Genomic DNA, 18,979 nt, shown 5'->3' on the forward strand with positions numbered 1-18,979 from the left:
CCTTGCTTCCGGCTCTTTTATCAGTAGGCTTTGCAGGTTTGGGGGCCGGGCAGTTTCTCTGCCCTACTTCTGCTTTTTCTTAGAATTTTTCTCTGAAAAGTGGGGGTCAGGCAGGAGTGGGGTTATTGGAGCGTCCATCAGCCCCTTTCCTTTTTCTGGGAATTGGTGGGGTGACTCTATTGGTCCCTGTTTCTTATTTCATCTCAGCAACAGGGTGGTGCACCTATCAGCCCAGCCCACGTTGGGGTCTTTCATCTCTGAAAATGGATGGGGTCTCTCAACTCTTATTTCCGCTTTTTCTTCTTTTCTACTTTTTTGAACCCTATAAATAGGAGGTATGGAGCAGCTCTCGACCTCTGTTTCTCTTTTCTAAGATTGGAAATGGGGGGAGGGGGGGGTTGACAAGAGAACACAGCTTCCGGGTCTGGGTAGGGGCCGCCAGAGTGTCCCACCTGGGGTGAGCGGTGGTGGGGAAGGGAAACGCCCCAAAACACCCAGACCCCCTCAAGGCCTCGGCCTCGTCACCGACGACTCGGGAGCCACTAAGGGACAGGAGGAGGACGATAATAATCACTGATTGGCTAATCGGCCCGTCGCTCGAATGCTTAAGCCAGTTAGAGGTCGCTGCGCAGCCCCGCCTCCATGACACTTACAAGAAGCGGAGCCGGAAGGCGATTCCGCCCCTCCTGTTACGTTCCCGCCCGCTACTGGGTGCGCACACTGGGCCCCGCCCCATTTGTGCGTCAATCTGTGCCAGAGTCCCGCCCCTTCTAGCTCTGAGGGCGTCAGTGGGCCACCTCTTCCAGCGCGGCTCCGCCCCAGGATGGCGTCACGGTCGTATCTGCATGTGAGGCCCCGCCCCGCTCTTTGCAGGACGTCACCGCAGACTGCAGGGGCTCAAGCTGCTGCCGCGCAGCCCTCCATCCTCGCACGGGAGGCTCATCACCGCCACTGCCAAAAAAGTCGCCGTTGTTGTGGTCGTCACCGCATCGGTGCAGGGCAAGGTGAGCTCCTGGGAGGCCTGGTGCGCTCCCGCTGAAAACATCTAAATAAACTTCATTTGGATGATGGACTGGCAGGGTTAGGGGACGAGGTTGGTGGGGGTTAAATAGAAGGAGGATGAGGTAGTCGCAGGCCTGGGGAGGAATAGGGCCCTGGCTCCCCTCACCTGGCCTACCCTCATCCTTCTCACCCCCGCCTCTGCGGCGGAGGGGGAGGGGAGGCGAGTGCCTTGCGGGAAACTGCGTGCGCGTGCGCGGGGTGTGCACACGCGTGTGCGCGCCCGCCTGTGTGGGCGGGTCTGTATGCACCCTTGCATGTACTGACTATGCTCGTGTGACTCCGTGTGGGTCCTGACCCAAATATGTCCTTGTTGCACGCTTGTGGAGAGAAACGCATGGATTGTGCGTGTGCGTGCACGGCTGTGTGCATACGTACAGGGGAATGCGTGCCTGTGTGGGTTACGTACATGCACCTGCATGTGTGAAGGGCGCCGTGTGCACGCATGGGTTTGCACCTTTGTATATGCATGCCGGTGTGCAGACAGGTGTCTGCGTCTCTGTTCTGTGTTCCACCCTCATGTGCACGCACATTTACCGGTGTATGCCCTGTTGTGTGCACGTGAGTGTGTGCACGCTTCACCCCTATCACGTGATGCAGCTGCCTCAGCTTGAGCTCCCCCAGCCTGGAATTGGGGCTGCAGATTTGCATCCAGGCGGACTGTCCAGGTGTGCCCGCTTTGGGTTCTGAGGAACATAAATGATAGATGCGGGGCGGGGCCGGCCGCAGTTACCCCCTCCGGGCACAGCCATAGGGTGTAGGGTTACAGCCTGACCTGGGGCACAGGTCTACTGGAGGGGGCTGGAGGGGTGTCCCCATCCCGGCTTCTCTGAACTCCTTTCTGAAATACACTCCCCTTCCCCCACCTTTCAAGGTCACATCAGGCCCTCTGCCCTGGGTTCCACAGTTAGTTGTACTGGGGCTTCTGGTGGAATGCTAGTTCCTCTCTGTGGCTCTAGAATTTTCTCCATCCTGGTCCTGGGCCTGGGGATGGCAGAGGACCCCTCACACTAGCCTGTGCCCCACATTCCCAGATGGCGTCAGCCACAGACTCTCGCTATGGACAGAAGGAGTCCTCGGACCAGAATTTTGACTACATGTTCAAGATCCTTATCATTGGTAACAGCAGTGTGGGCAAGACATCATTCCTCTTCCGCTATGCAGACGACTCCTTCACACCCGCCTTTGTCAGCACTGTGGGCATAGACTTCAAGGTCAAGACTATCTACCGCAATGACAAGAGGATCAAGCTGCAGATCTGGGTGGGTCCAGCTGGGGGGCTCCTAGCTCCATCACTCTCCCTCCCTTCCCGGAAAAACAGCCCCAGCTTTGCCTATCTCTTTCATTCATTCACACAACTGGGCATTTACCATGTGCCTACAGTGTACCAAAGGCACGAGAGAGTCCCTCCTCTTCCATTGGAGCTTAAATAGTGCTCTCCAGGGCTGAGGGATGAGCCAGTGCTGGGTTCTTCCGACATATCTTCCTGATATCTGCAGGAGCATCACTGGGCTGGGTGCCTCAGTTTCCTTATCTGCAAGTCCTTCAGTGAGTCTGTTTGAGGTTTCACCAGATGTTGGCCCCCAACCTCACTGCCTGGGACAGGCACCTCCCCATGGTCACCTGGCTGCCTCCCACAACCCCACAGAGATCTGAAGGAGCTTCCATGGGCTCCCACCTCACACCGGGTAAACCCCAACCCCACCCTGGCATAGGAGACCCTGCCTGGTCATTCCCTGTGCTACCTCCACCCTGTCTCCCCCCATTGCTGCCTCTGCTTCATTATTCCTCAGACTCACGGAGCAGTCCCACGTCAGCATCTTTGGCCTGGCTGTGCTCTCTCTTCCTTCAGGTTTTTAAACCCTGCCCCGGCCCACACTTTACTTTCCTCCTCAGTCCTTTCCGCCCTCTGACATAGTATACATTTTCTCCCATGTGTTTATTTTCTGTTTCCTGCATTGAGCTGTCAGTCCCACAAGGGCAGTGATTTTTATCTACTTTTACAGCTGTGCCCCAGTGCCCAATGTGGTATATGGCACAGGGCAGTGCGCTGTACACGTGCAGTGATGAATGAGGGGACAATTCTGCAGGTGCTGGACTCTATAGGATGAATGAGCACCACATTCTTGGTGCAGGTGGCTGGCTGGCTCTCCCTGGCCCCCTGTGCCTCTGGGCAAGCTCTGGGTCTTGCGAGAGCTGGACCGGACTGTCTCAGAGCTCATTTCCACTGAAGAACTTGCATGTGGGTCCTCTCTGACCCTGTCTCTTCTTCCTCAGGACACAGCAGGGCAAGAGCGGTACCGAACCATCACCACAGCCTACTATCGGGGTGCCATGGGCTTCATCCTCATGTATGACATCACCAACGAGGAGTCCTTCAACGCTGTGCAGGACTGGTGAGCACCCCTTCACCCCCTCTCTCAGACTGTCTTCTGAGCTGGGTTTGTTGCAAAGCCTGGGGGGTAGGCGGATGAGGGATCCCCAGTCCCCTGGCAGATATGTAAATAACAATATTGGGGGCCCAGACTTGCTGTCAATCTATAATCATTAAAACAGCAGGTCTGTTCCTGTGATACCTCCACCCTGTTCTGTCTCCCTCCACTGCTGCCTCTGCCTCATTATCCCTCAAACTGTCTTCTGAGGAATAACAAGGCTCAAAGTAACAGGGGGCGGTGGGGAGATTTCAGGTGGAAAAATGAAACTAAACATATAGAAAAAAATCTGAGGGGCTGGGGGGAGAACAGAAAATATAAGGACAGTTAACACAGGTTAAAGGACTTAAACATTTACATTTCTGCCCAGAAGTAATGATAAATTTTAAGAAAATTTCTGATTTTGCTGAGGAGAGAGAAATTGTCTCTGGGGGCAGGGATCTGGGAAGGTGAAGGATTTTGAAGATCAGGGAACTGCTGAAACAGACACCCACAGACAGCAGTGTTTCTGGCAGGACAAAGGCTGGAGGAGAAACCGAACCTGCCAGGTTCAAGGGAAATGAGGAGCTGAGGGCTGGAGAGGGGTGAAGGAGTGGGGCTCAGGTCCTCCAAGCCCTAACCTGCCCATTGCCTTCTCCTCCAGGTCAACCCAGATCAAGACCTACTCGTGGGATAATGCCCAGGTGCTGCTGGTGGGGAACAAGTGTGACATGGAGGATGAGCGAGTGGTGTCATCCGAACGCGGTCGGCAGCTGGCCGACCACCTTGGTGAGTGCCCGGAGGGGCTGGACACCTTCAGGCTAGAAAAGGGATGCTGAAACCCTGAGGGGAAGGGACACACCCAAGGTCTCTCAGCAAAGCCAGATGAGGTCTGGATGCAAATCCAATCTACCCTTTCAGCAAACTGGCCTTGACCCAGGAACCACGTAAGGTGGGTCTTGGTAGATTTATGTTCACTACGCAGGGGGTTACTGATTCATTCTGACACTTTCGCTGCCCAGCCTCATGCAGGGTGTTGCTGGGCCTCCAGCTTTGTGGAATGTAAGGACTAGGGCTGGGGAAGCCCAGTGGGGATTGCCTCAAAGGCTTCGTGGAGGAAGGACATTGCGCCTTTAAGGGCGGTCCTTTAGGCAGAGGAAACAACTTGGGCAAAGGCCAGAGTGGGAAAGACCCTATGCATTTTGGCAAATACTTTTACACAGTTGCAACATGAGGCTAGTTGGGATGAAATGTGGCCAATGATGCAGGGTCTGACCACATGCTGAAGAGCTGGGCTCTTCCTAGGGCAATAGGGAGCCACAGAATGTGAGCAGGAACAGGCATGGCTGGATTTGAATGTCAGGGACAGTGTATGGGACTGGGCCAGGTGGTGGGTCTTACCAGGGAGTTTTATGTGTTTTTTATTTTATTTTTATTTTAGAGAGATAGAGAAACAGCACTTTGTTGCCACTTATTCATTGGTTGTTTCTTGTATGTGCCCTGACTGGGGATCAAGCCCACAACTTTGGCATATCAGGACGACACTCTAACCATTGAGCTAACCAGCCAGGGCCAAGAAAGGGACAGTTTTAGGGTGAAGAACGGAGTGCAGAAAACACAGCACTGACCCAGTTAAATGTTACTTCCCCATGTTACTTGCCAGTGCCTTTATGGTGCAGCAGGCACTAGGAACCTCCAGTTATTTCTGACCTCAGGGAGGGTCTTTGGGAGTGGGGGCCCAAGGTCTTCACCCCTTTCTTCCCTGACCACAGGGTTTGAGTTCTTTGAGGCAAGTGCCAAGGACAACATTAATGTCAAGCAGACCTTTGAGCGCCTGGTGGACGTCATCTGTGAGAAGATGTCCGAGTCACTGGACACAGCTGACCCTGCTGTCACAGGCGCCAAGCAGGGCCCACAGCTCACGGACCAGCAGGCGCCCCCACACCAGGACTGCGCCTGCTGAGAGCTGGCCCACCCACCCCCGCCCTGCTCTCCCCAACCACCAGGCCCCTCCTGACCATGGGCACAAGACCCAGCCCCGACTTAGCCCTAGCCCGTCACCCTTATTTATTATTGTAGCTATTTATTTATTTATTGGCGATATCCCCTGGGGGCTTGGCACCACCACCCCCTGCACCCCACCCTGTACATACAGCCCTGTCTCTGCTCTGCTGTGGCGTGTTGTTGCCCCGCGAACTCACCACTCATCCTCTCCTCCAGACCCGACCTTTTTAAAAATTCACCCCATCTATAGTTCTCAGTTTTGAAGAGGGGGCCAGGTGACACCTGAGGGCAGGGTGGCCAGGTGATGTAAGGCAGCCAGGTCTGTCAGCCCCTTGGCCACAGTGGGATCTTGGCATGGACCACAGGATGGGTCAGAGCCTGACAATGGCCCCCTGGCTCCTGGCCCCGAGTTTTACCTTTTTATTTTTAAGCGGGGGCTGCAGCGGTCACTCACGAACCTGGGAATACCCCCCCAGATCTGACGTCACGAGTGTCAAATGTGCTCCCAGTTCTCCCAGGAGATGTCATGACAACACTCCACACACCCAATAAAGCGGATGGACGATGCTATGTCTACGAGTGCTGCCTGCCAGCGCTGGTTCTGCTCATCTGTGAGACTTTAAATTACAGAGAGAATGCAATGCAGTTTCCACAGCCCACACTCAGAACATGACCCTGGTGCTGCCCAGCTCCAGATCCTGGGGGCTAGCTCCAGGCGAGGCCCTGCTGAGTGGACAGGCAATGCCCCCAGGGCTCAGAGCCCAGCCCAGTAGTGTTGTGTTTTTTTTAATATATATTTTTTATTGATTTTTTTACAGAGAGGAAGGGAGAGGGATAGAGAGAAACATCAATGAGAGAGAAACATCGATCAGTTGCCTCCTGCACACCCCCTACTGGGTATGTGCCTGCAACCAAGGTACATGCTCTTGACCCGAATCGAACCTGGGACCCTTGAGTCCAAAGGCCGACGCTCTATCCACTGAGCCAAACCAGTTCGTTTTGAGGGCTTGGGACTGGCTGGGTGGCTGGGGCCCAGTGCTAAAGGTGGGACATCCTGGTCATAGAGGCTCCCAGTGAGAAGACCTGGGGGATGACTGTCCCTCTTCATGGTTATGTTCCAGGTGGGAAGACTAGGCCTGGTAGTGGGCTTGGAAGGGGCAGCCCAGCCAGATGCCCAGGAGGGGAAGTGGGGCTGGAATTCAGCCCAGGACCCTGCCCTGCTTTGGGCCCATCCCCCTTCCCACCCAGGTGGGTGGTCAGCTGGAATCCGTTTTGCCTCATCTGGCATCTAGTCGAGAGGGTGGGGCAACTCAGTCCGCACCGAGCCACTCATGCTGGGGTGTCAGGGGGCCTGGGATCTGTCCACACGCCATTCATCCCTTCCTTCAGGCTCCTCACCAAGCCCTCCACTGGGGGTTGGAGTCAGCCTCTCTGAGAAGATGAGGCAGGGACCTGGCTCAGGTCCTGGTAGACAGCCGAGAGGGGCTCGGGCTTCACCCTGCTGGTGATCAGCTTCCCGCCTGCCAACCATGGGGTGCGGACTGTCAAGGGCACAGGAGGCCCTCACCCTGGAGGGGAGCGGTACTGCCATTTGGGGCTCACATGTGTGGCCCCTGAGAAGTTTCCTGGGCGCCCGGTCTGACCACTGCGTTCACCCGGTACTTCAGATAGGAAAGGTATGTGTCCCAGCCCAGTGTCAGGCCATTGATGTAGGTGACTCGGAACTGGGGGGGCACAAAGAGGAAGTTCACCAGCTGCGCAGCAGGCCACACGCACCAATCAGCCTGTGGGGAGGGACAGAGTGGTAAAGGGTGGGGCCAGGAAGCTGCGGGGGGAGGACAATGAACGGGGGTGGGGTGGGGTGGGGGTGGGGCTTAGGGTAACATGCCCACCTTGTAGAATTCCCAGAACTTGTCCCGAAGCTCCTGGCAGCTCTCTTCCAGGGACTGGCCCTCCAGGCTGCCAATACCTGGGGAAGAGATGAGTGTCAGAGGTCAGGGAGTCCAGATGATGGAGCCCAAGGGGAAGGACCCCGGAGAGACACAATGTCCCAGGCAGAGGAACCTGACATTTAAAGGCCTGTACAGCAGTGTGGTAAGTTGGAGAAACACAGTGAGGGAGACAGGTGCATCTGAGGGACAGAGACACACCCCTCCTGATGCTCAGGCTGTTTTATTACCTGTCCTTCACAGATGAGGAAACTAAGCCTGTGGGGTGGGGAATAGGTGAGGACTTTCTTCCTAGAGGCAAAGGCTGGGGTGACTGACCCATCAAACCCCAGTCTCAGCTCTTCTTCCTTCAGGTTATTCCTCTACCTGCTGACTCCTTCAAGTTTCAGCTGAGTTCCTCTCCTCTGGGAACCCCTTCCAACCCTTCCCCTCAGGGCAGCCCCATCAGACACTGTCCTCATCCCTCCTACACTTAGTACCACTTCTGTGCTTCTGCGTTCACACCTGCCCCCACTAGGTCCTGTCCGGTGACCCAGCCTCCAGTCCGGGACCACCCACCACGGGAGGTGCATCAGCAATGTACCTCGGCACCCTCCTTAACACAAGGCTGGCTCTGCCCCTCCTGACCTATGAGGGTTTGCAAAGCTCAAGCTTATGGGGCTCCTTACCCAAGAAGTACCAGACACCCAGCAGGGGAGAGGCCACCAGCTGGTCGACGAGGACCTTCCTGAGGACGTTTGGAAGTCCACGGAGGCCAGACGCAGGGAGCAGGCGGTCCAGCCAGAGGTACCAGTAGTGTAGGAAGGGGCCCATGCTGCAGCCCACAGCAAACATGCTCACTGAGGGCAGTCCAAGAGTGGGGGGCAGGTCAGTACCTTAAACCTCCCAATCCACTCTCTCCCTGGGTAAGCCCAACGCCCTTCCAGAGACCACCCAGATATTCTCCCACTGCCAGGCACCATTCCAGGGGCCGCTTTTACATCTCACCTCATCCCTTCACCACCCTGCGAGAGGATTCTACCATCGCCCCTATTTCCAGAGGAGGAAACCGAAGCACAGCAGAAAGGGAAATCTGAGGCCAGGGCACACTCCCAGGCTGCCGGGGTCCAGCCACCATGTGTCCTTGACTACCCCGGGTGCAACTTCCCAGGCTGAGTGCTCAATCCCTCAAGGCAGGGGGGAGGGAAGCAGACGAAGGGGTGGGCGGGGATGAGACCCGAAGGGTGGGAGTGGATGGACACCTTCCAAGCTGGAGGAAATGGATACTGGGGAAGGGATGGGGCAGAGGCCCGGGTGGGAGGAAACCGAGAACCCCGAGTGGGAGGGGAGACCCGGATAGGGGCTGTCAGGTTATAGGGTGCTTGAGATCAAGGGTCCTGCCGGGGACTCGGCCCACGGATTAGGGGTCATGGCCCGCGGGTACGGTCCAGGGGTTTCCAAATCTGAGGTCGGGTCAAAGGTTCCCTGGGGTCAAGGACTAGCAGCATCGGCCTCCTCACCTGAGCGCCGTGGGTCGAACTTCTGGCCGGGCCGGGCGCGGATCTCCCAGGACTGGCGCGCGCCGTCGCCAGCCGCCATGAGAACGCCACAACCCAGCGTGTTAGTGAAGAGTAGCGCACGGCCTTGGAACATGGGCTGCCCCGCTGCCCACAGGCCACGCAGCCAGCGCCAGCCACCCGACGCCATCGCGCGCGGGGATCCAGGAACCGGCGCTCCGGGCCAGCCTGCCCGTTGCGACCAATCGTGCGCCCCGGCTGCGCCCGGGATGTGCTGACGGCTCGGCGCTCCACTTTGCCCGCCCTGAGAGATGTTATCCAATAAAAGACTGACATCCTATCCCTTGGCCAATCCCTAAACGAAGACACGCATAGCCGTATGGACCAATCACAAGCGTCGCACCACACCACGCTTGCCAATTGCTGACATATCACTCGCGTTTCCCCGCCCCTTTCTGCACTGGCCTAAGGGTAACCATCGTCACACTCTTACCATCTCAGACCGCACTGACCAATCTCAGGCCACCATTACGCCTGTCGTCCCACCTCTCGCATTGAGATGGCCAATCTTAGACAGTTATCACGCTCTATGGTTTTTAGCCCTCCCTATTTCCAGAGTCTCGCGAGATTCCTGAGCAGGAATGCAGACCAGTGGCCATGTCAGCTACCGGGGCGGAAGTCTAATCCCACAAAGACTCACGGTATTGGAGGTGGGGCTACAGTTCCACTACGCACGCAGCCGTGTGGGAGCCTCAGGTCCCGAACTTGACCTTGGTCTTGACTTTTAGCTGGGCTTCTGACCTTAGTTCCACAATAATAATGGAAGTGTTAGGCACTGTTCCAAGCACATTACGTGAAGTAACTTATTTGGCAGCAACTCTGCTGCTGCACAAATAATTATATACCCATGTTACTTCCCGTGTTACTGTAAGGGAAAATGTGAGTTTCAACGGAAACCTATGCGTTCACCTACAGGAATAGGATGTCACAAACTGCAGCCTGCGGGCCAAATCCTGTCACTGCCTCTTTTTGTGAAGCCCACGAACTAAGAATGTTTCTCATATTTTTGCATTGGTCAGGGAAAAATCAAAATAATATGGGGCATGTGAAAATTACATGAAATTCAAACTTCTGTGCCCATTCGTTTCTGTGTTGTTTACTGTCATTACAATGAGGAGTTGTAACAAAGACTTTGGCCTGTAAAAACTATAAACTATTTATTATATGGCACTTTATAAAAAAAAAATAGCCTTTCAGCATATTCTGGTTCTGATTCTATGGAAACTTTTGTTAACGTAAAAACATTCAAACCTGTAAAGAATTTTTATGAGTTTATTTGAGCCAAACTGTCGACAATGAGGAAGCAGAGCCTCAACGGATTGAGATAATGCTCCAGAGAGTGGCAGGTTTTTTTCATCTATTTTATACACTGCAATCAAAGGAGGGGACATAGATGAGTTACATGAAATCCATTGGTGATAGATTAGAGAGGTGGGAGAAAGCAAAGGGGGGCGGGTACCTCTGGGATTGGATGAAAAGTAAAATGATAGACACATACTTAGGTGGGTGCAGATAGATAACAGTCAACAATTAACATGATAACAAAAACAATGAAGGAATTTGTGGTATCTGTCCTGGTGCCCAGGCACATTAGATCGTGCCCCAAGAGCTCCAGAAAAAGGGAAGTTACAAGTTACGCAGACATTTCAAGGATATATTGTCATAGATGCAAAAAGACAGATAGGCTCAGTTAAGGTAAAGCTTGACCTTGCCAGTGAAGATACCGGCCTAGGAGGTGACTACCCACCATAACTGCTTTTATTCATTTTTTAAATATATTTTTATTTATTTCAGAGAGGAAAGGAGAGGGAGAGATAGAAACATCAATGATGAGAGAGAATCATTGATCGGCTGCCTCCTGCATGCCCTACACTGGGGATCGAGCCGGGAACCCAGGCATGTGCCCTTGACCAGAATTGAACCTGGGACCCTTTAGTCCGCAGGCCAATGCTCTATCCACTGAGCCAAACCAGCCAGAGCCATAACTGCTTTTAGTTAAAGTTTAATTTCAGACCATCCTTTGTGGTTACTTTAGGTCTTTGAGTTTGCAAGCCCACCATGCAGGTCTTCCCTGAGCTGCTTGTCAGGTCAGCATGTGGCCCCTTTCGTCCACACCTTTTTATAAACTGTAGTTATAACTGATAACTGCAAAAAATAATTTTTGCCTATGGACATGCAAATGAATTCTGCCAGGTGGAAAGACATTCTCCCCCAATTATTTTTGCCTTACTTTGCATATTCATTTTAATATTGCTGATATGTTTGTTCTTTGGAACTCCTTTAAAATGGTGTTAACACCTGACCATTTGTCCTCATTAATAATAAGTTAACAATTTTTAACACATGCTCATTTTTACATCTGTGTGAGAGTCATGATTTTACCTTTTTTGGCAAAATTATCCTTCAGCAATTATTGCTGTCAAGTACCTCAGCCTGGTATTACAGACTTTAGATTTTACTGCATCTTGGTGGAAATCTTCCAACATGGTTTAAAATGTCAAATTTTTGTTCACAGGACAGTCAGGTAAACTTCATCAACAACCACATTCAAGAAACCAAGTTTCACTTTGGGGAGCTGATGTTTACAAAATCTTCTGTTAACGTAAAAAAACAACATTGAAACCTGTAAAGAATTTTTGTGAGTTTATTTGAGCCAAACTGTCGACATATGCAGGGAAGCAGAACCTCAACGAATTGAGATAATGCTCCGGAGAATGGCGGGTTACATTTGTATTTATATATTGCAGTCAAAGGAGGGATGTAGGTGGGTTACCTGAAATTCATTGGTGGTAGATTAAGGAGGTGGGATAAAGCAAATCGGGGGGGGGGGGGGGGGGGGGAGAGAACCCTGGGATTGGATAAAAAGTAAAATGATGGACACATACTTAGGTGGGTGCAGGGACAATTAACATGATAATGAAGGAATTTGTGGTATCTGTCCTGGCACCCAGACACATTAGGTTGTGCCCCAAGGGGTCCAGAAAAAGGGAAGTTACCAGTTACCCAGACATTTCAAGGTATGTTATCATAGATGCAAAAAGGAAGATAAGCTCAGTTAAGACCGGCCTAGGACATAACTGCCCACCATAACTGCTTTTAGTTAAAGTTTAATTTCAGACCATCCTTTGTGGTTCCTTTAGATCTGAGTTTGCAAGACCGCCATGCAGGCCTCCCCTGCACTTGTCAGGTCAGCATGTGGCCTCTTTCGTCCACACTTCACAGGAAAACTGATTCATAACTGCCTTGCAGGTTCAGTCTCACAGGTGGATCCTGGCCCACCATGAACCTTGTAATATTTGAGGGATGTAAGAAATAGGCCTCTGTGACCCATCTTCAGCATAGTCAACGTGTGATGGAAACGGTTACTGAATTTCCCCAGGGCAAACAGAATGTAGGGAGGAGGGAAGGGGTATAAGAACAAAGAACTGTGTACATGAGCCAGCGTCATGGTGGAAATCCCCAAAGCGCTGCCTCAGCTGGACCGGGGTAAGTGGAGACAACTAGAAAAGGCCTCAGCCCATTTTAAAAAATAACCCAGTAAGACCTAGGCGATGTGTGAGGAAACTGTAAACCCCATAGTGCTCAGCCAATGAGGAACCGGAGGAGGGACTCTCGCACCTTGGGGATAAGTAGGCTGTGATCCCTACTCCATGTGTGCCTGTGCAACCGAGGGACACCGCTCCGGAGAACGTATTAAAGACCTCATTTCGCCATACTTCTGTCTCCTAGTTCATTATTTTAAGTTGGACAGGTGAACATTTCTCACAGGGGCTATCAAGAAGAAAGAAGCCTAGCCTGGCCAGCGTGGCTCAGTGGTTGAGCGTCAGCCTGTGAACCAGAAGGTCATGGTTCTAGGTTCTATTCCTGGTCAGGGCACATGCCTGGGTTGCAGGCTCGGTCTCCAGGAGGGGGCATGCAGGAGGCAGCTGATGTTGATTCTTTCTCATCGATGTTTCTATCTTTTTCTCCGTCTCCCTTCCTCTTTCTGAAATCCACTTAAAAAAGAGAAGAAAGTAGCCCTGGCTGGGTAGCTCAGTTGATTAGAGCGTTATCCCAAAACACATAGGTTATGGGTTCTATCCCCAGTGAGGACACATACAAGAATCAACCAGTGAACACATAAATAAGTGGAACAAATCAATGTTATTTTTTCTCTCTCTCTCTAACCAATAAAATAATTAAAAAAAAAAAAAAGAATTTGCGCCCTAACCGGTTTGGCTCAGTGGATAGGTTGTCGGCCTGCGGACTCAAGGGTCCCAGGTTCGATTCCGGTCAAGGGCATGTACCTTGGTTGTGGGCACATCCCCAGAAGGGGGTGTGCAGGAGGCAGCTGATGGATGTTTCTCATCAATGTTTCTAACTCCCTATCCCTCTCCCTTCCTCTCTGTAAAAAAAACAATAAAATATATATTTTTAATTTTAATTTTATTTTTCTATATTTTATTGATTTTTTTTACTGGGAGGAAGGAAGAGGGATAGAGAGTTAGAAACATCGATGAGAGAGAAACATCCATCAGCTGCCTCCTGCACACTCCCCACTGGATATGTGCCCACAACCAAGGTACATGCCCTTGACCGGAATCGAACCTGGGACCCTTGAGTCCGCAGGCCGACGCTCTATCCACTGAGCCAAACCGGTTTCGGCAATATATATATATATATATATATATATATATATATATATATATATATATTTAAAAAGAATTTGCCAAGAAGCATAGATATTGCAAGGTTAAACCTGGTCCGGTTTCTCATTTTTAGCCAATGATAGAGGCTTTTCAAAGTCCAACCTGAGATTCCTTACCGAAACTTCCAGCAAAGCAAACTGAATGCCTGCTGCATCCTGGTAAATTATCAGGACAAATCTAATTAGATCTGCCAAGGAAGTTTTCTTTGATAATCTTTTATTAATATATATTTTTATTGATTTCAGAGAGGAAGGGAGAGGGGATAGAAACATCAATGATGAGAGGGAATCATTGATTGCCTGCCTCCTGCACGCCCCCTACTGGGGATTGAGCTCACAACGGGAGCACATGCCCTGACCAGGAATGGAACTCTGATCTGGCTCGTAGGTTGACACTCAACCACTGAGTGACACCGGCTGGACATTATTCTTTTTAACAAAAGGGGCAACACAAATATTATTCGACCATAAAAAATAGAAGGCAACCTTGCTATTTCTGACAATATGGGGGAACCTGGAGGATACTATGCTGAGTGAAATAAGTCAGAGGACAAATATTGTATGATTTTATTTATATGTGGAATCTAAAAAAGTAAAACTCATAGAAACAAAAGAACAGCAGTTGTCACAGGGCGGGGGAAATGGAAGTATATTGTCACAACATCTAGAAGGGTTTATTAAACTAGTTTCAATGTAGCACCATTCTCAGTGGTAGATTCTTGATCTTGGGGTAAAATGTTGAGTCTGGACTTGATGGAATGTGTAAGTTATCTGGATGATGAGCTATAGCTGCTGAGTCAGGGATCACAAAAATGAAGGCGGGTGGGAGCTCATTCTTCCATCAGCTCCCTCCAAGGGCAACAGCTGTCACTTGAAGCAGACGTCCCTGTGGGAGCTGGCCTGGAACGGGCAGCCATCTGGCTTCTCACCCTGGGGGAGACGGTCGTGAGTTGGGGGCCTGAAAGAGACCCTACCCCCACCTGATGACTCCCTCTGGCTTACCTGGTACAACTGGCACACGATGGGTAGGAGCTGGCTCATGTCTTTCAAAGGTTTCTGCACAAAGCAAGACAGGAGGTCACAAGTGCTACCTGCCCTGACCAACCCATGCCAGGCCCACAAGGGGTTGCAAATGGCCCCAAGTCTGGCCCCTGCCTCCCAGTCTTCCAGACTGGTGGGTACATCCATCACCCTGGTCCCTGCCCCAGGGCCAACCTGAGGGCCACAAGATTCTTACCCCATTGACGAGGACCCAAGGCACATACTCATGGGGCGGCTGCAGAGCGTCTGTAAGTTGGGCATTCATGTGCAAGAGCTGTGTGCCGCGGTCCCCCATGGCACACTCCATGATGGCATCTGGGGACTCCTTCGGGGCATAGATCTGTAGGCACTGAGGGCAGAGGAGGGCCAGTGAGCCTTAGCTATCTCCTTGTTATCTCCCCAACAGTCCCCCGTGGGCCCCCCCCCAAGCCAAGTGTCTGTTTCCTCATTGGCAAGAAGGGACAGTTGGGTCCACAACAATGGAACAATGCATGTAAACAGCAGGTGCTTCATACATGCCTGAGTGGAGGCCCCTGAGGCAGAAGCTCAGGCTGCTCCTGAGTCCACTATGACCAGACCTTCAGCCCCTGACTCCGACATGTTCTCAGAGCTTGTATCTGTGCGGTTCCCTCTAGCGGGAACACCCAGCCTCCAGCTTCCTCAGCATCTCCTCAGGGCTCCCCCCTCCTCTGTGCTCCCCTAGCCCCAGTACGGTTCCACAGGGCTGGGGTGCCTCAGGGTGAGTCCTCCCGGGTGGCCTGAATATTTGATGAGTGAATAAATGATCAGGGCAGGTGAGTCATTCCTTTGGGAGCTCTTTTTCGTAACTTTCCAGGGAGGTGGGCGGGCCCGTCTGGTCATCCCCACACCCCAGCGGAGGGTCATCCTCCGTGTCCCTGCACATTCCTGTTCCTGGAAGCCCAGCTCAGAGGCTCCTCCTACAGAAAGCACTCCCTCAGCTACCCGGGCCCCAGGAGGTCTTCCTTCCCTTGATTCACAGATTGAGGCTTAGAAAGGAAACAGCATTTCCCTGGGGCCATACAGAGAGTGGCTGTTGGGGACAGGACTTGAACCTGGGTTCCCTGAGTGTAGGGAAGGCCAGGGTCCCCCAGCCCAGGCCAAGTAAGGGTATCACTCACTGGCTTCAGGTTGCTCTCCATGTCATCAATTTCCTCTAAGCAGACAATGGTTAGGAAGGCTGCGCTCCACTCCAGCTGGTCCAACAGGCAGGCCTAGGGGTGGGCAGGCAAAGGCCTGAGAAGGGCCCAGAGCATGCCAAGACCGCTCTGGTAATAACCATGGGCCCCCGTTAACAAAGCAATGAATGGAGACACATCGGCAGGGGAGAGAGCTGGTTCCAATCCCCCTCCGAGCCTGGATTTTACCTTCATTACCCCCTGAAGCCTCCCAGGCCTCCGTGTCCCCCACATGGGACTCTGGGGGCTGCTCACCTCCACCTTGTTAAACTTGCACTCCTCCTCTCCATGCTGGCAGGTAAACTCCCACTTGCCGCTGACATTCTGTTCCTGCAAGGCAGTGAGGTGAGTACTGGCCAGCCCACCACGGGTGTCTCCCAATCCTGGCCCCGTGCCTCAGGTTCCCCGGCGCCCATGTACCTTGGCGTTTCCATAGGGCACCAGAGTGACATTGAGGATCTCATAGACCATCAGCCATGTTGGGAACAGCTCTCGGACCAGGAAGGACCTGCAGCCACCGCACAGTGCCTCGTAGTAGAGACTCACGTTGACAGGTGGTGCGGGGGACTTTCCAAGGGGCACCTGTGGGCACAGGTAGCCAGCCTGTGCAGGAGGGAGGGGTATGGAGTAAGTGTAGCTCTGCTTGGTTCTCTCGCAGAAAGGGAGATGCAAACAGTAAGCGCCCCATCCTGAGCGCACTCTAGCCTCTAAGGCTTTACTGCGCCCTTAAATCTGTTTGGCTGCAAAACAGACTTGTATACCGAAGGCAACTAATTCATGCACAGCTCTTGCTTTTCTCCAGGTGAGGTGAAACCTCTGGCCCAGGGGAACCGTTTACCGTAAGGACTCAAGGCAAGCACATTTCTGGCCCCTGACCTCAATCCTGCCTTCCCCGAGGTGCATACCGCAGGAGACTAATGGATGCTCATTTGTTGCCACTTCATGCCCAGAGCCTTGGCCCTACACCTGCTCTGACTCCTCTTCCTCTCCAGGGGCCCACTGAACCCCTCCCACGTCCACTGCGGAGGTGGCACCTAATAAGTGCTGACTTCCGGCTTCAGCCGAGGCGGGGCGGGGGGCGCAGGCACCTAGGGTTGTGAGCAAGTCGCCCAGCCTCCGAGGCGTGTGTTGTCTGGGCACCAGAAACACGGGGAGCTCTTCCTTGGCCGAAGTGCATCCAATAGGGATGCGGGTGCCAGGGGCAGGCTGGTCTGGGCTTCCCCTGGCCTCCAAGAGGAGACCCCGATTCCCACCCCAGAATACACAGGTGTTCAGTGCACCCTCGGGCGGGGCGGGCGGGGACGGAGTGGGGACCGCCGAGCGTCTCAGCCAGAGACAGGAAAGCGAAAGTACTCCGAGCGCGGCCGCAGAGCCTGGAATTACACGGGGGGATTTCGGCACTCACGGGGCGAGTCCCCTCCAGATCGCGGGCTGCCGGGCCAGGTCTAGGGAGGAGGCGAGCCGCCCGCCCGCCGCCCGCCCGCCGAGCTGCCGTCCCTACCTTGCAGGGGGCCGCCCCCTTAAGGAGTGTGTCCAGCGGGGACGCGCGCGCCACCGCGGGGACCTGGAGCAGCAGCCCCAGCAGGAACGGCAGGAGTGGCGACCAGGCCATCACGGCGTGGGCACAGGCGCGGCGACAGGAGCAGTCCGGGGGAGGGAGCAGCCTTTAACCCGGTCGTGGCCCTGCCCCTAGGCCGGACCCGCCTCCCGGGGCCCACGCCCCTCGGGGCCGGGCTGGCGTCTCTGGTGTCTGCAATTCCCTGGGGTCTCCCCCTTTCCAACCTGCCCCTGCCCCCACCCCGCCAGGTGCTGGGACAGCAATCACTCGGCCATCCGGCCGCTCAGCGATTCGCCTCACCCTCACCCCAGCCCCGCAGTCTGCCCAGCCCAGGGACGTGAAGCTGGGATCAAGCTCCTGGAGCGCACGGGGTGGGGGTGGGGCTTCAGAGACTGACACAGAGAGGGAGAGGAAGGGTCTTCTCGCCCCAGAGCCCTTTGGGGCAGCTAGGGTGGTCTAGCCCCCTGCCCTGGCCCGGGCATCCCTGCACTAGGGCGGGCAGGGGAAGGTGGGCGCGACTCCCTCCCTGGGAGTGGGCGCTGCCTGCACAGCCCGGGACCTTTCCCTAGCCTGGCTCAAGACCCCCGTTACTCCTAACCCTTGGGCCCTGCCCCTCACCCCTGCCCCAGCCCAGATACAGTCCCGAGGGGCTGACTCAGACTTGGCCACAGCTGGGCCAGAAAGCAGAAGCCAGAGCAGTGGGGCCGCTCACTTCTCTTGGCCCCCACCCTGACGCGAGGGGGTGGGAGGAAGCTGGTGGTCATTCTTCCCAAGGGCAGGGGTTTGAGGGGGAGGGGCGGCGGCGTGCATCCCGACTCTCAGCTCCCGTGGGGTTGGAGCAGTAATTTCCGAACCCTGTACTATGTCCATGGGGCGGGGGTTGGGGATGCCCATGTAGGACCCAAACCAGCAGTCAGCCAGACCAGGTTAGCCCCAGGACTGTGCTGGGCACCTCAAGTGATGGAGCCTCAGTTTCCCAGTCTATAAACTGGGAGAAGAGGGAGGTTTGGGGAATGAAGCCACCACGGAAGACTCAGAGGCAGAGGGAGAGTTGCCTGGGGTGGGGGTGGGGCAGCTGGGCGGTGCCCCTGGGAGACACGGGACAGCAGTGAAGGCACAGAGTAACCCTGCTGAAGGGCTGGGAGCTGGGAGGACTGGGACAATGACTGAGATGGTCACACTTCGCAAGGTCTCACATTCCAGTCGTGACAAGGAATCAGACCTCACAGGAGGAAACGCCCACAACCTGGCCTGGAATACAGCCAGCGCCCCAAGGCCACAGCTCCCACAGCCCGCGTCCCCCTCCAGGCTGGGGAAGCTCCGGCCTGCACACACAGGCTCACAGCCACAGGCTGGGAGCCAGGCTGTGCCTGAAGTCCCCATGGCTGGATGAGCCGCCCATACCATCCCTTTGGACCCGTAACAAAGCCCATGTCCTTCCTGAAGTCTCTGCAAAATGAAGCAACACAACGTTGGGAGCTAGTCGGGTGCTCTCTGTGCTGGGCGGGATGGAAGAAA

General features: G+C 54.1%; 3 protein-coding genes across 3 annotated transcripts; 1 reads left to right on the forward strand and 2 right to left on the reverse strand.

Moving 5' to 3' along the window:
* Positions 1–882: 882 nt before the first annotated feature.
* RAB3A (RAB3A, member RAS oncogene family) lies at positions 883–6,044 on the forward strand. The gene is made up of 5 exons (XM_079772338.1): positions 883–1,004; positions 2,094–2,321; positions 3,337–3,455; positions 4,135–4,259; positions 5,243–6,044. The coding sequence occupies exons 2-5, from the start codon at positions 2,094–2,096 to the stop codon at positions 5,431–5,433; spliced, it is 663 nt and encodes a 220-aa protein (XP_079628464.1). The 5' UTR covers positions 883–1,004; the 3' UTR covers positions 5,434–6,044.
* Positions 6,045–6,242: 198 nt separating this feature from the next.
* Positions 6,243–9,226, reverse strand: MPV17L2 (MPV17 mitochondrial inner membrane protein like 2). Its single transcript, XM_079772339.1, has 4 exons — positions 8,923–9,226; positions 8,092–8,262; positions 7,367–7,443; positions 6,243–7,258 (listed from the first exon to the last, which is right to left on the reverse strand). Exons 1-4 carry the CDS (start codon positions 9,107–9,109, stop codon positions 7,073–7,075), a joined length of 621 nt encoding a protein of 206 aa, XP_079628465.1. The 5' UTR covers positions 9,110–9,226; the 3' UTR covers positions 6,243–7,072.
* Positions 9,227–14,216: 4,990 nt separating this feature from the next.
* On the reverse strand, positions 14,217–17,570 carry IFI30 (IFI30 lysosomal thiol reductase). The gene is made up of 7 exons (XM_079772665.1): positions 17,405–17,570; positions 16,324–16,506; positions 16,159–16,233; positions 15,847–15,939; positions 14,904–15,056; positions 14,669–14,722; positions 14,217–14,596 (listed from the first exon to the last, which is right to left on the reverse strand). Exons 1-7 carry the CDS (start codon positions 17,513–17,515, stop codon positions 14,534–14,536), a joined length of 732 nt encoding a protein of 243 aa, XP_079628791.1. The 5' UTR covers positions 17,516–17,570; the 3' UTR covers positions 14,217–14,533.
* Between the last annotated feature and the right edge of the window lie 1,409 nt (positions 17,571–18,979).

Source organism: Cnephaeus nilssonii, assembly GCF_951640355.1.
Source record: "Cnephaeus nilssonii genome assembly, chromosome: 5".
NCBI classification, from domain to species: Eukaryota; Metazoa; Chordata; class Mammalia; order Chiroptera; family Vespertilionidae; genus Cnephaeus; species Cnephaeus nilssonii.

Excerpts from the sequence above, each read along its gene's own strand:
- RAB3A (XM_079772338.1), top strand. The coding sequence starts at position 2,094 with ATGGCGTCAGCCACAGACTCTCGCTATGGACAGAAGGAGTCCTCGGAC. Across the intron at positions 3,456-4,134 it reads TTCAACGCTGTGCAGGACTG|GTCAACCCAGATCAAGACCT; the intron begins GTGAGCACCCCT and ends CTTCTCCTCCAG. Across the intron at positions 4,260-5,242 it reads GCAGCTGGCCGACCACCTTG|GGTTTGAGTTCTTTGAGGCA; the intron begins GTGAGTGCCCGG and ends CCCTGACCACAG.
- MPV17L2 (XM_079772339.1), bottom strand. The coding sequence starts at position 9,109 with ATGGCGTCGGGTGGCTGGCGCTGGCTGCGTGGCCTGTGGGCAGCGGGG. Across the intron at positions 7,444-8,091 it reads GGGTGTCTGGTACTTCTTGG|GTATTGGCAGCCTGGAGGGC; the intron begins GTAAGGAGCCCC and ends TCTCTTCCCCAG. Across the intron at positions 7,259-7,366 it reads AGTTCTGGGAATTCTACAAG|GCTGATTGGTGCGTGTGGCC; the intron begins GTGGGCATGTTA and ends CCCTCCCCACAG.
- IFI30 (XM_079772665.1), bottom strand. The coding sequence starts at position 17,515 with ATGGCCTGGTCGCCACTCCTGCCGTTCCTGCTGGGGCTGCTGCTCCAG. Across the intron at positions 15,057-15,846 it reads TGGAGAGCAACCTGAAGCCA|TGCCTACAGATCTATGCCCC; the intron begins GTGAGTGATACC and ends CTCTGCCCTCAG. Across the intron at positions 14,723-14,903 it reads CTTGGGTCCTCGTCAATGGG|AAACCTTTGAAAGACATGAG; the intron begins GTAAGAATCTTG and ends TGCTTTGTGCAG.